The sequence below is a fragment of the Electrona antarctica genome (genome assembly GCF_951216825.1).
Source record: "Electrona antarctica genome assembly, chromosome: 8".
NCBI lineage: Eukaryota > Metazoa > Chordata > Actinopteri > Myctophiformes > Myctophidae > Electrona > Electrona antarctica.
The window spans coordinates 46,697,257-46,709,910 of record NC_136789.1 but is presented as its reverse complement, the minus strand read 5'-3'; the positions used below and the strand labels follow the sequence as shown (position 1 = coordinate 46,709,910).

General features: G+C 41.7%; 1 protein-coding gene across 1 annotated transcript in view; it reads right to left on the bottom strand.

Moving 5' to 3' along the window:
• The window catches only part of LOC306927690 (1,4-alpha-glucan-branching enzyme-like), a 158,520-nt gene that overhangs the window by 86,831 nt on the left and 59,035 nt on the right, over positions 1-12,654 (bottom strand). The window contains exons 4-5 of the mRNA XM_079507517.1: positions 11,194-11,319; positions 5,227-5,362 (exon numbers count right to left, since the gene is read on the bottom strand). Coding sequence (XP_079363643.1) covers positions 5,227-5,362; positions 11,194-11,319 — 262 coding nt within the window. The remainder of the gene's footprint in view (positions 1-5,226; positions 5,363-11,193; positions 11,320-12,654) is intronic.

Below are 12,654 nucleotides of genomic sequence, written 5' to 3'. Positions count from 1 at the left end.
CACACACACACACACACACACACACACACACACACACACACACACACACACACACACACACACACAGCCACAGCCACACAGCCCCTTACAGGTCTGTAACTATGTGTACAAATGGAACCGGCCCTCGACTTCCCCGTGCGCAGAGACAAACACAGATGGCATTGGAAATGAATTACTAGAGAACTGTACATCATACCATAATAATGGCGCACGTCGTTGATGTGTGTCGTTTATTTTCCATATGACACACACACACACACTATCCTCTCCGCGCTAAGTTACGCATGGAATGGATATTATTTAAGGACCACGTGTAGTGTTGTGAGCGTGTAGATCAATTGTTTCACAGCAGTAAATGGCTAATTTCCATGACACACACACGCGCGGAACATTTCACGAGTTGGGGGGGGTATCCCCTCCACTTTTGCGCTGAGGGGGGGGGGGGACATCCCCTCCACTTTTGAGCAAAATTACACAGATGCTTTCCACAGATTTCAAGGCAAAACACTGCTAACACAGACTCAGCAAAGGCAGCAATCCTTACCCGATTAAGTCTACTACAGATGGATTATTAAAATGAAATAGCTGATGTTTTTGTTGCCCTACTCACAACTATCTTTTTAGGTGATAAGCTTTACCTTTTCGGTGGGAAAGTTTTCACCTAAACGCAGTGACGGTGGTTAGTACAACTACAAACAAGGAGAAGTGCTGGGGTGAACGCAGTGACGGTGGTTAGTACAAACGTATAGTCAAAAAATAGTCCAAAGAATCAAGATTTTATTATTAATTCATTCATTATTAATTAATTATAGCTACAGTAGCACAATGTATATTGCGTGCGCGCGTTTTGTTGTCCGCCTCTCTGTTCTTCTCTAATCTCTCCCTCTTGTATAACGTTTTTTTTTAATCTACCTAGAGCTGACTTTGTTGAATAAAATAAGCAATCTAACTGTGCCTTCTTGTCTTCCGTCTGTCAGACTACATTTTTCTTCCTCTAGATAAGCAGATAATGACAATAATATATGATTGTCGGAACCTATTTATCCTGTACATCCAGTACACAGTGCCTACTGTATTCAGAGGTCGTGCTAGGATTTTAAACTGCCGGTCAGAATGTCTGCCATGATTATGGTCTGCTTACCGGACATCCGATAAGAATAACGGTCATATATATTTTTTATGCAGGAACGACAAGCAGGTACATAAACTTAAGTCAATAACAACAGTTATTACAGCATTACATTTGGGATTGAGAATGCGTGGAAAAGTGGAGTAAGTAATAGAAGATTTGATCAGCTTCATCTTGCATAAGGCGGTTCTCGGTTCATTAGAATTGCAAATGATGTGTCTGTGACTGTATGCGTAATGATTTCCAACAAAATATTGCACCATCACTTTTATAGAACACTCGAGAAATCAAAGCGTCTATAAGGGTCTCCTCATAGAGATTTTTGATTCAAGTGGTAACGTTTTATTGGTTGGGACCGTGCATTCCATGTTCACCTGCACGCTATGCCAATTGAGACTATAACAGGTGTTGCCTCTGATGTTTCGCCTTCAAATGCTCAGTGCATTGTTGCCGATTGGTGGTATGAGTCATGACAAGTAGACGGTGCACAGCTTGTATATTTTCAATCAATTAAAACACACAGTCTACAACCTTCTGTCAAGTGTCTCTGACGTGTATGAGAGAGAGAGAGAGAGAGAGAGAGAGAGAGAAGAGAGAGAGAAGAGAGAGAGAAGAGAGAGAGAGAGAGAGAGAGGGAGAGAGGATGTGTGAAATTTGCGGGGATAATAATTATTAATTGCCACATTTCCTTTTTTACCGGATACAATGTCCGGAGAGAATTATATTTTTCGGTCTTTGTCATAAAAATGGCAATATCCGACAATTTATGCCTTTATTGATAGGAAAGTACTAGGCTGACAGGAAATGGAGAGCGAGAGATGGCATGCAGCGAATATCTAATCTATCCACACACACACACACACACACACACACACACACACACACACACACACACACACACACACACACACACACACACACACACACACACACACACACACACACACACACACACACACACACACACACACACACACACACACACAAATAATAAAGTGTATATCTCACTCATCATTTCCCCCCCAAGAGTATCTCTTTGAACCCACGCACATCGTTCTCGCTCACAGCAATCAAAATGTATTCACCAGTCACCACTGACGTAGGCTGAGTCTGCTTCCACACTGTAAACACCTGGAGATGTCAGAATAGATTACCATGTCTCAAGAGTCCTCTAGCTGCTGAGACACGGAAGCTGTGACATCAAAGGCACATCATGATGGTTTGGGGAAATGTCAATATCCCACACTGTCTCAATCTGGTTGTGTTCTCTCTAAACATTCTCAATTAGACAATTCCTCTATGTACCTCCATGTTACAGTCTTCAGTTCACTGTGTTATTTTATCTATCTATGATTTTATTTAATGTGTTTCAATCTATTTCCTTTTGTTTCACTCTACCTCTGTCCTCTCTCTTCTCACGGAATACTACAAAATGAAGCGTGCACCCCCCCTGTAATCCTGTGATGTGACACATAAAACTGATTCTGAATCGGTATCCCCCGGCTATCCCCTACCTCACCAGGGTAGCTGACTTATGTGCTCAATAGTTAAGTCATTTTCTCAGCCATGCTTTGCTGTCGCCTTGGAACCCAGCCGGCTTGCGCTCCCAGAAATCCCTGCCTGTTCAGATCCCAGGTCTCCAACTTAAATTCTCCCAGGCAAAATAATTCTCTCCTCCATGCACGGGAGAACCATTAAATGCCTATACGACACTTGGTCATCGCTGTGGTCTACACAGAGCTACAAAGCCAACCAGATAGATCTGTATTTATTATTTTTCATTTTTGTATTTATTTTTTTAATCTGCAGACCTTGACTTCTGATCTGTTTGATTATTTGTCTTCTTATGGAATAGGAAAACTGTAAATTGTAAATGAGCATCTATAACCTCAATGTGTTTTGGATGCTTAGGTCACTGTCCTACAATAGATTAACATTGCTGCTCATGCTTGTTTTGTGCAAATCATGAATGTCTGGGTCACAGCAGGAAACTAGCCATGGTTTTAGGTTATAAGGAAATGTGAGTGTTGACTGTACTGTAACTGGGACTTACACTTGTAATATATATGAGAGGGTCTGCCTCTGAATTGTGATTATTGTTTTGTATTATTATTATTATTATTAGAAATGTTAAGTTCATCATGCAGATTTGGACCAGTGCGACATTTCCAATGGGTTCCCAGATTGAACTTTTTTTTCCTTCCGTTTTACACTGGAGATTCAAACAATCGCTGATGAAATAACATTGAGACAATGAAAATGAAAATGAAAACAATCCTTTCTGATTCATATCATCAAACTGTCAATTATGTAAACTACAACCCAGTACTATTCTTTTTGTGTTATATGACATGGTCAGAATGGGTCAAAATGTAATTTGGCTCAACAATTTTGTGCCGTGGAGCTCTGACTGGTATGGTGTCATGACCATCGTTAGCAGACCATAGCGGCTGCCATTCACACATTCAAGATTCAATCTGAACGGGTTAATGTTATTAATGGGTACAATAAGACACTTGTGTCCTGTGCTAAAAAGCTAATCAAATCAAATCACGCTGATGAATAATGTAAATCACTTGTTTCTTTCTGCCTTCATTTTACGAAGCCATGAGTTCTCAAATTGAAAGTGCCAGCGTCTCATGGATATAGAAGCAATAGAACATATGAATTGGCATGTTATGTACAGTCTTACATTTCTCTGAAGCCACATACAGTACAATACAGCGGCCGCAGGCACCATTCACACTACTGATTGTTATTCTTGCTTGATATAATCAGAAAATAGTTAGAATAATTAATTGTTGTTAAATGATGGTGCAGCAACACAAATACTGTAGGTGCTCCTCTTTCCCAAAAAGCCATGAACCTTCACGTCTTACCACTGTATGAACACGCACGCACGCACGCACACACGCACGCACACACGCACGCACGCACGCACGCACGCACGCACGCACGCACGCACGCACGCACGCACGCACGCACGCACGCACGCACGCACGCACGCACGCACGCACGCTCTACCTGGACTGTGTGCAGCATACCATGTGTACCGTGCTCGTGATGTTCTGTTTGTCAAGCTCTCCTTAAGTGTGATAGAGGATCAGCAACACCCTGCTTCAAACAATCACAGCGCTCTAGCACTGGCCCTTGAGCAGCTCCACTGGAGCTATTTGAGGCTTTGCTCAGTGGCACTTTGACATTACTTTTTGAGGAAAGTGATTGTGTTTCTCCTGCACTTTCCAAGCACAGACTGTTCCAGTTGGCCCAGGAGGCAGGGGGTCAAACTATAATGGACTATTCCATTGTTCGTGTCTATCGCCGTGCAACTTGTCCCAAGCCCGACCATCAGAACCTCCATGTAGCAACTTTGTTATGTGACCTGGTTTTGTAAGTACAGTATACCCCCCTCTGAACACTTGGAATTGGCTCCGCAATGGTACGTTGCCACTATAATCAATGGAACCCGCCTGCAGTGCGCAGGTTGTACGTAAGATCCGCACTCTTTTTTTGTTTACGCCAGTGCTCTATTTTTCTGTGTGTCTGCGGGGGTTACGCAGCTCTTTACCTCGCATTCAGAGGGAAAAAACTGTAAATACTAATATTAGACGCTTCTAGAGAGACATAAGACGAGGTAGCGTGAGGTACTTAGGGAAAATTATGCCTCCCGGTTTTGGGGGGTAATGGAAGGCGGGGTTTTTCAGAGTAAAATCTGCCTCATCTGCATGGCACTCTAGTGCCTTTATTATGAAAAATTCCCCGGCAAAAGAAGTGTTAACTCTGAGTACCCGGATCTCCCCTATTTAATACGACGGAGCACTTTTATACCATTTTAACTTTATTGACTTATACGTCTCCGGTGAGCACCTGGCTGTATCTTTGTCTCTGCAAGAGAACATTTTGTGTTGACTGGCCCCCAAGATTTGTGCTGTTAAAAACGGTTCCACATTATACAAGCTCACAATGAATTGCACTGTGATGATCAGTACTTAAGCAAAATCTCTCTCTCTCTCTCTCTCTCTCTCATCTCTCTCTCTCTCTCTCTAAATTATTATTTATTCTTTTAACCAAACTCTACACCCTACACCCTTGCTTACCCAAGTCCTTGATGCGTGGTAAAACATTCACGGTGAAGTTCTCATAGGTGGCGACCTTCGTCTCGGGAGAGGCTATGCCAACGTGGGCCTCGTAGATTCTCAGTGAGCGAGGGCGCTTTGGGCGAGCGTGCTGGTGCTGAAAGAAGAGAAAGCATGAGTGAAGGGAGAGGAAAGAAAAAGAAGAGATTGTATGATTCTCATGGGGGAGAGAGAGAGAGAGAGAGAGAGAGAGAGAGAGAGAGAGAGAGAGAGAACTTTTCAAATCAAATATTCAGGAGCCATGCCTCAGAGTATGAAGAGAAAGACAAGGTTATGGACTAGGTCAACCCTAATAAAACGATAGGATAAATAAGTTGATTTATATACACAGTAAAACCCAGCGATGGAAAGTACATTTTCAAGTACTGTACTTGCATATAATGTTTCTATTTTTGATACATTATACAGTACTTCTATTCCATTATCTTGAAGGCAAATACAATAGTACAAATATATTTTTTAATCCACACTACAAAACCCAGTAGGGCATTACAAAAAAAAGAAAAGAAAAAGTAAAGTAAAATGTCAACTTTACGTTGTTCTGAATTAGGTTGAAGACCCGGACTGGATCCACAGATCCCGATCTGCAAAAACGATATGTCTGTTGTCTAATTTAAGATAAAGCGGTATTCACCATTCAGCACAGCAGAGTAAGAACAGATTTGGATGTTAAGTTTGGGTTGATAAATCTCAAGTAGGCATTTCATATTGTTCTCTTCACGAGAAAATATAAGAGAAATATAATGGAAATTTAAGATAACATTGCTGCATAAGGCCCATTGTGTTCTATACCTCCAGCAATCTTACATCATCAACAGCAGTGTGAGGCAAGCCAGGGAAGAACAGGGGGAAAAGTAAAGTTATGAAATAGCTCGAGGAGACAAGGAGACAAGGACGGGATGGTGGAAGTTAGCTTTCGGAGACAGAGAGAGAGAGAGAGAGAGAGAGAGAGGGCATGTAGGGTAGGGACGTACACACTGTAGACTTGGGAGAGAAAATACTTAAGTGCAGAAAAAGCAGGCACAGAGGAGCATCCAGTAGGAGGGAGTTGAGGTAAACAGGATCACAAAATGTGGTTGTCTGTGCTAGGCATCTAGTTGTGTGGATATGCACCACAGGGAAGGCTGAGAGAACGATTGATTATTGACAGACACATGTTTTGAGAGGGGGGTTAATTATTGATAGACAAACAAACGCACGCACGCACACGCACACACACACTCACGCACGCAGGCACACGCACACCAAATTTTTTCTGAAGGACAACTAATTGAATCTTGAATCTTTTGCATAATCAAAAAAAAAGTTTTGCAAGAAGATTCTGCAAGTATTGCATCATGTCGAGTCTGCAAAACTTTGAGAAATGGCAATGCAATACAAGGTTGTTTTGAAACGAGGGATTTGCTTATACTGGGATGGATATTTTTTTATGGTAGTTAGAAATACAAATTAAGAATTACTTGAAACGTGAAAAAGATTAAAGGGATATTTCACTTTCAAAAAACCTTTTGGTCATTTTATCGTCTACTCAGGCTTATGTGAACACCACAGACTTGCTTGATTCAGTATTTAGATATTTGATATTAATTTTAGCTGCCCCGCCCCCCGTTCCTATACAAACCCATTATAACACCCAACCTTTTTTCTGTTGACTGATATTGTCCTTCTAATACAAGCGGGGGCCGTTGACTTTCATTTACTGTTTTCAGTTATTTTTAATAATTATTTTGGAAAAGAACCTCCTCCAGCACCGCTCACAAAATCAAAAATAATTATTAACACTCCGATTGCCCAGGGTTATTTAATCCATTAAATCATAGTGTCCAAGCGATTTATAGCAACGGAGCACTTTTACGGACCGGAAGTTATACCGGATGTGGCTGGAGCAGCTAAATGTAGCCAAAACACTGTAACGGCTATCGACAACAAAGGGAGGCATGATTAAAACGTGACTGGACAGCGGGGGGGGCGTCTAACACAGCATATTTTCTTAGAATTGGACGGGATGATTTAGATCGCGAGTTATTAACATTTTAAGATTTTCGTTGTCGTCGGCTAAACAGGGGGGGAACATTTTCGATGACGTCCCACTGTTGTGCAACATTGAGGATTGCGCAACAGGCGCTCCTAGGCTGTGGAGCGATGCGATTGGTTTTCATATCAATAAACTTCGTCTTTTGGATAAAACTTCGTCCTGGGCGCTGGGTGTTACTAATAGAAAGGACGGTGAAAATCCACGCCAAGACGCTTCATAACCCGTCAGATGACGGGTTAAGATTTTACACCTTTCGTGCTGTCCAGGCTGCTAGACAGCGCCTACGTTCTTCCCATCATGAGGATCAATGCACGCGCACCCCATAATGCTCCACTCATTGTCGTTTCTTTGCTGCTTGTTTTCTCAGAAAAATGGTTGTTTTTGTCCAATCCGCCCGACGTTCACATGTAAATAGTGCTTTTTTATCGCATCGCGCCCGCCAGTTTGTGGTGAAAACTAAGACATGTCAGCTGCTGCAGTGCTCGTACAACATTTTGCTCCTCCTCTCGCTGTGTTGGGCTGTGTGCCACGGAAGTAATTGGCAGAAATTCACAGATATTGCATGGCTGTCTGCGGTAATTTCACATGAACACTAGAGGGCGATGAAAGTGTTAACGGAACGTTTCTACTCCACCAGACAGCATGACAGTTGTTTCCCTAAATCCCTCAGGACCATGAACAAACATCATCCCTCCGTCTCTCCCTTCCCCCCCAATCGATCTGAACTGAACCCACTGGACTGAACTGCACCAGCATCTCTCTCTCTCTCTCTCTGCCTCTGCCTCTCCCTCTCCCTCTCTCTCTCTCTCCAAAGTGCAATAATATAGCATAGTAATAGTACGTAGTATAGTTAGCATATGGGTCAAATCTAACATTTAACGCATTCAGTTAAAAAAATAACTGAATGCGTAGTAACAGGAACTCGGTTAGGCTCCTACTCTTCTTTGTCCACTTCCTCTCGGGTGCTTCTGTGTATATTTCTACTAACAACAACATTACAAACAGTGGTACTGACAGATTCTGATTCTGCCGTTAGCAGAATATTTCTTGAGAGATTATGTGAAATCTGACCGATTTCAAGTTTCTTGAATCATAACTATTGTGTTTTTTTATCCGATTGCTACAAGACCTTGTGATAATCGTTATCGGCCCGATATCGCTGTTATCGGTTAATATCGGTATCGGCAAATTAAACTGACATTAACCGATGGCAGTAGCTGATATTTATCTGCTGTTGATATGCATACATTTTGCATTGACTATGTTGGTGTGTTGGTTATCTGCAGCCTACCAAGCTGTAGATTCTATGTTGGTGTGTTGGTTATCTGCAGCCTACCAAGCTGTAGATTCTATGTTGGTGTGTTGGTTATCTGCAGCCTACCAAGCTGTAGATTCTATGTTGGTGTGTTGGTTATCTGCAGCCTACCAAGCTGTAGATTCTATGTTGGTGTGTTGGTTATCTGCAGCCTACCAAGCTGTAGATTCTATGTTGGTGTGTTGGTTATCTGCAGCCTACCAAGCTGTAGATTCTATGTTGGTGTGTTGGTTATCTGCAGCCTACCAAGCTGTAGATTCTATGTTGGTGTGTTGGTTATCTGCAGCCTACCAAGCTGTAGATTCTAAACATGTATTTCTTGTATTGAAGATGTATTTGTTTCTCTGGCACAAAAGGGGGAAATAAAAACAACAAAAACTAAAACATATATCGGTATCAGTATCAGCAATTGGATATATTGTTATTTTAAACCTCGGTATCGGCCAAGAATTTCCATATCGGTGCATCCCTAGTTGGTGTGTGTTAGCCTGGTTTCCAGCCTGATTCGCTGCGTTCCGTGAATTTGTTTGTCACTTCGCCACTCGAAGTGACAAACACATTCACAGATCGCAGCGAATCAGGCTGGAAACATATTACACCCGGAACACCACAGGTGTCTCAGTGGGTAAACCACTTAAAATCCCATTATAGAAAATGTCATATTATGTTCCATCTAAAGCATGTTGTGGAGGTTGTGTTGTGTTGTTTTATATTTTTCAATTTTTTATTATAGTCAAGGCCAATTCATGAGCTGGTTAATGATCCGAGATGCATGTTGGAGTAGAGAATACGATTTAAAAAGAACATACGAGCAATAGACACACACACACACACACACACACACACACACACACACACACACACACACACACACACACACACACACACACACACACACACACACACACACACACACACACACACACACACACACACACACACGCATAATTATAAAACATTTATAACGAGTGCTATGAAGCCTAATACTGTATGTACATTATAGACCCACTCTTTAATCCATTTTGACCTGAGATCAGATTTGAAAATGACAGTTTTCTGAAAAAGCTATGTTTCTATGTCAGTCGTTCTTTGATTTTTGAAAAATATCAGACCTACAAGCTCGTAGCGCGCCACCGAGTGGCGCGCTACGAGCTTGTAGGTCTGATATTTTTCAATAGCTAAAACATAACATAATGCTAACACCAAAAGGGGTTCCCGCCCAAAATGGGTTAAGTAAAGTGTTATCCAATATTTTGCCATATACGGTGAGTGTGTATTATGGAAGTGACAATAAAGAACCCTCATATTTATCCTCACTATCATCATCATCATCTTCATCATCTTCAATACGATCATCAATTCTATTTCTCATTTCATCCATGTCAATCTGATAATGCCTTGCGGGGAAAAACAAATACATCAAGAAGCCAGGGTGTTTTCACAGCTGTCAGAGGATGTTTAATCTCATTAGGTGATTCATGTCTGTCTGTGCCCACACTTATAAAAAAAAGAGAGAGGAAGAAAGATACTAGGAGTGTAACGGTTACTCATAATAATTAATTTAATTGATTATACAACAATTATTGATTTTAATCAATGATAAATGGAATTGCAGCCTTAACAGATACAGAAACGATGGGAGAATGAGAATGGAGAGAGGGGACTAAGAGGTGAAAGAGGCAGAGAAAAGGAAAGCTTTCTACACCCCATGCAGGGCATCACATCTGGTGAAGCTCATGAGAGAGACGAAAGCCAGATTGAGGGAATGGGCCCACAGGCACAAATGAAATGTTCACCATGCCGTTCGGGGCCATGCCATGCAAGCCGAGGGGTTGAGCTGCCAGCGGCAAAGTCAATTCGCACCACGTGCATCGCAAGTAGTTCAACTTTGTTGCACCTTGACAAGTTGGGCCACTTGTACTTTGTTGTGCACCGGGTGTTGTGAGCCCAAAATAGCATGAATGCCATCTAACTGTTTTTTCTTCCTTAACCCATTTTGGGCGGGAACCCCTTTTGGTGTTTTAAACATTATGTTATAATTCAGCTATTGAAAAATAGCAGACCTACAAGCCCATAGCGCGCCGGCTTGTAGGTCTGCTATTTTTGAAAAATCGTAAAAATGTGGCACAAATTTTTGATTATATATTCTTTCAAAGTGAATGTTTTTAACTCAGGTCTAAATGGATTAACCGTAACCCCTAAAGCTAAAGCTATCCTCTAACTGCCTAAGCCTTCTCCCAACCTGAATCTGTTCCTAATTGTAAGCCTATCGCCCCACAATTATTTTAACCATGGAAACATAATAATAATAAAAATATAGAAAATAAATAATAATAGTAACGGTTTTCCAGCAAAACTGTCCCTACAATATGTATTATTGTGGGGGACATTTGGCCCTCACAAATATAGTAATACAAGCTGAAACACACACACACACACACACACACACACACACACACACACACACACACACACACACACACACACACACACACACACACACACACACACACACACACACACACACACACACACACACACACACACACACACACACACACACACAATTAATACACACCAGGAATGGTCGTGCTGGGTCCCAGTGTACCCACTCATAGATCCTTGAGTCCAACCTCTTGGTGACGTATCTGGCCCAGGGAGAGATCCGGAACAGCTCCTCCCCCTTTGATGTCACCACCACCAGCTGAGTGAAGGAGAAAAAAGGGGACTCAATGACAAGCTTTATTTAAAAGAAAGTGTCTGCTCAAAACTAAACATGCATCTAAAGAAACAATGGCAGCTCATCCTATTATATCCTAGCAAAAGTCTGTCTGCTCCTCCCCTCCCCATTTTAGAATGACACCGTGGTCGCAGTTCCCTGGCAGAGCTACAGCAGAGCAGCATGATCAGACTCACGGGGAAGAGTCCACCCCAACACGGCGCATACTACAGTTATTTGACACGTTTGCAATGTTCGAATGATATAGCTTCAAACCAAACGCGGGTGAAACAGCGCAGCCATCGTGGTAGGGGGTGCGTGGCAGACAGCCAGCTCACAGCCTGGTGACGCGCAGTTACAGATGTCCTGTCTGAAGTAGTCCAAGCCAAGGAGCCATGTTGCCATAGGCTACTGCACCGAATGTGATACAATGAACAGCAGGATACAATCGGATCGATTATCTGTCTATCAGCAACACACGCTGGTGACGACTCTTGCAATGACGGCCCATGTATGAATTTAGGCCTTAAGTCTATATGGTTTACAGTAAGTGGTAAAGAGAATAAAGCAAGAAAATGTGATTCATAGTGATGTACAGTAAGCATATGATACTGTATACTGTATGTAGCATGCATGTTGCACCCTCATACATTGCATATTCTCTTATGAATATACAATTTATTAATGATATTACACTGGTAATAGTAGTGGTAGTAGTACATTTCATAAAGAATATGTATTACCAGCTGCAAAGCAGGCTGGTCTACAATCTATCCGGTTGGTTATCATTTCTTATCATTTTATTGGCTTCCGTAGTCACCTATCTTTCTGATTGGCCGCCTGGTCTCTAGGCAACCAGACACTTTTTGCCTCTAGCCAGCCTCTCAGCCAATGGGATCGTATTGCATTGCAGCCACACACACACAAATATAGATGCAGATATTTACATTTCATACTTCATAGCACAATTCTGCAGATATAATAACACAGCTGGTAGTTAATTGATGTTCATCAATTCTTGTTTGTTATATTTATTTATTCTTTATATTCATTTTGCTATTTCATAAATTATCAATTTATATTAGCTCGTATTGCTTCTATTTCTATTATTTTAAGCTCTCACTGTACTGTATGTGTACATTACAAATGACCATGAACAACTGAGACAAAAGCAAAGAGTTTTTCTGAAGCCTGGGAGAGCAGTCAGTACTGGTGCCATTATGCTTGCATTTGACTAATGCAAGCAGAATGGCAAAGAGAATTCAGAATTGGAAAAACAGTTTAAAATAACCCAAAATGGGAGGTGGAACAACAACTGTA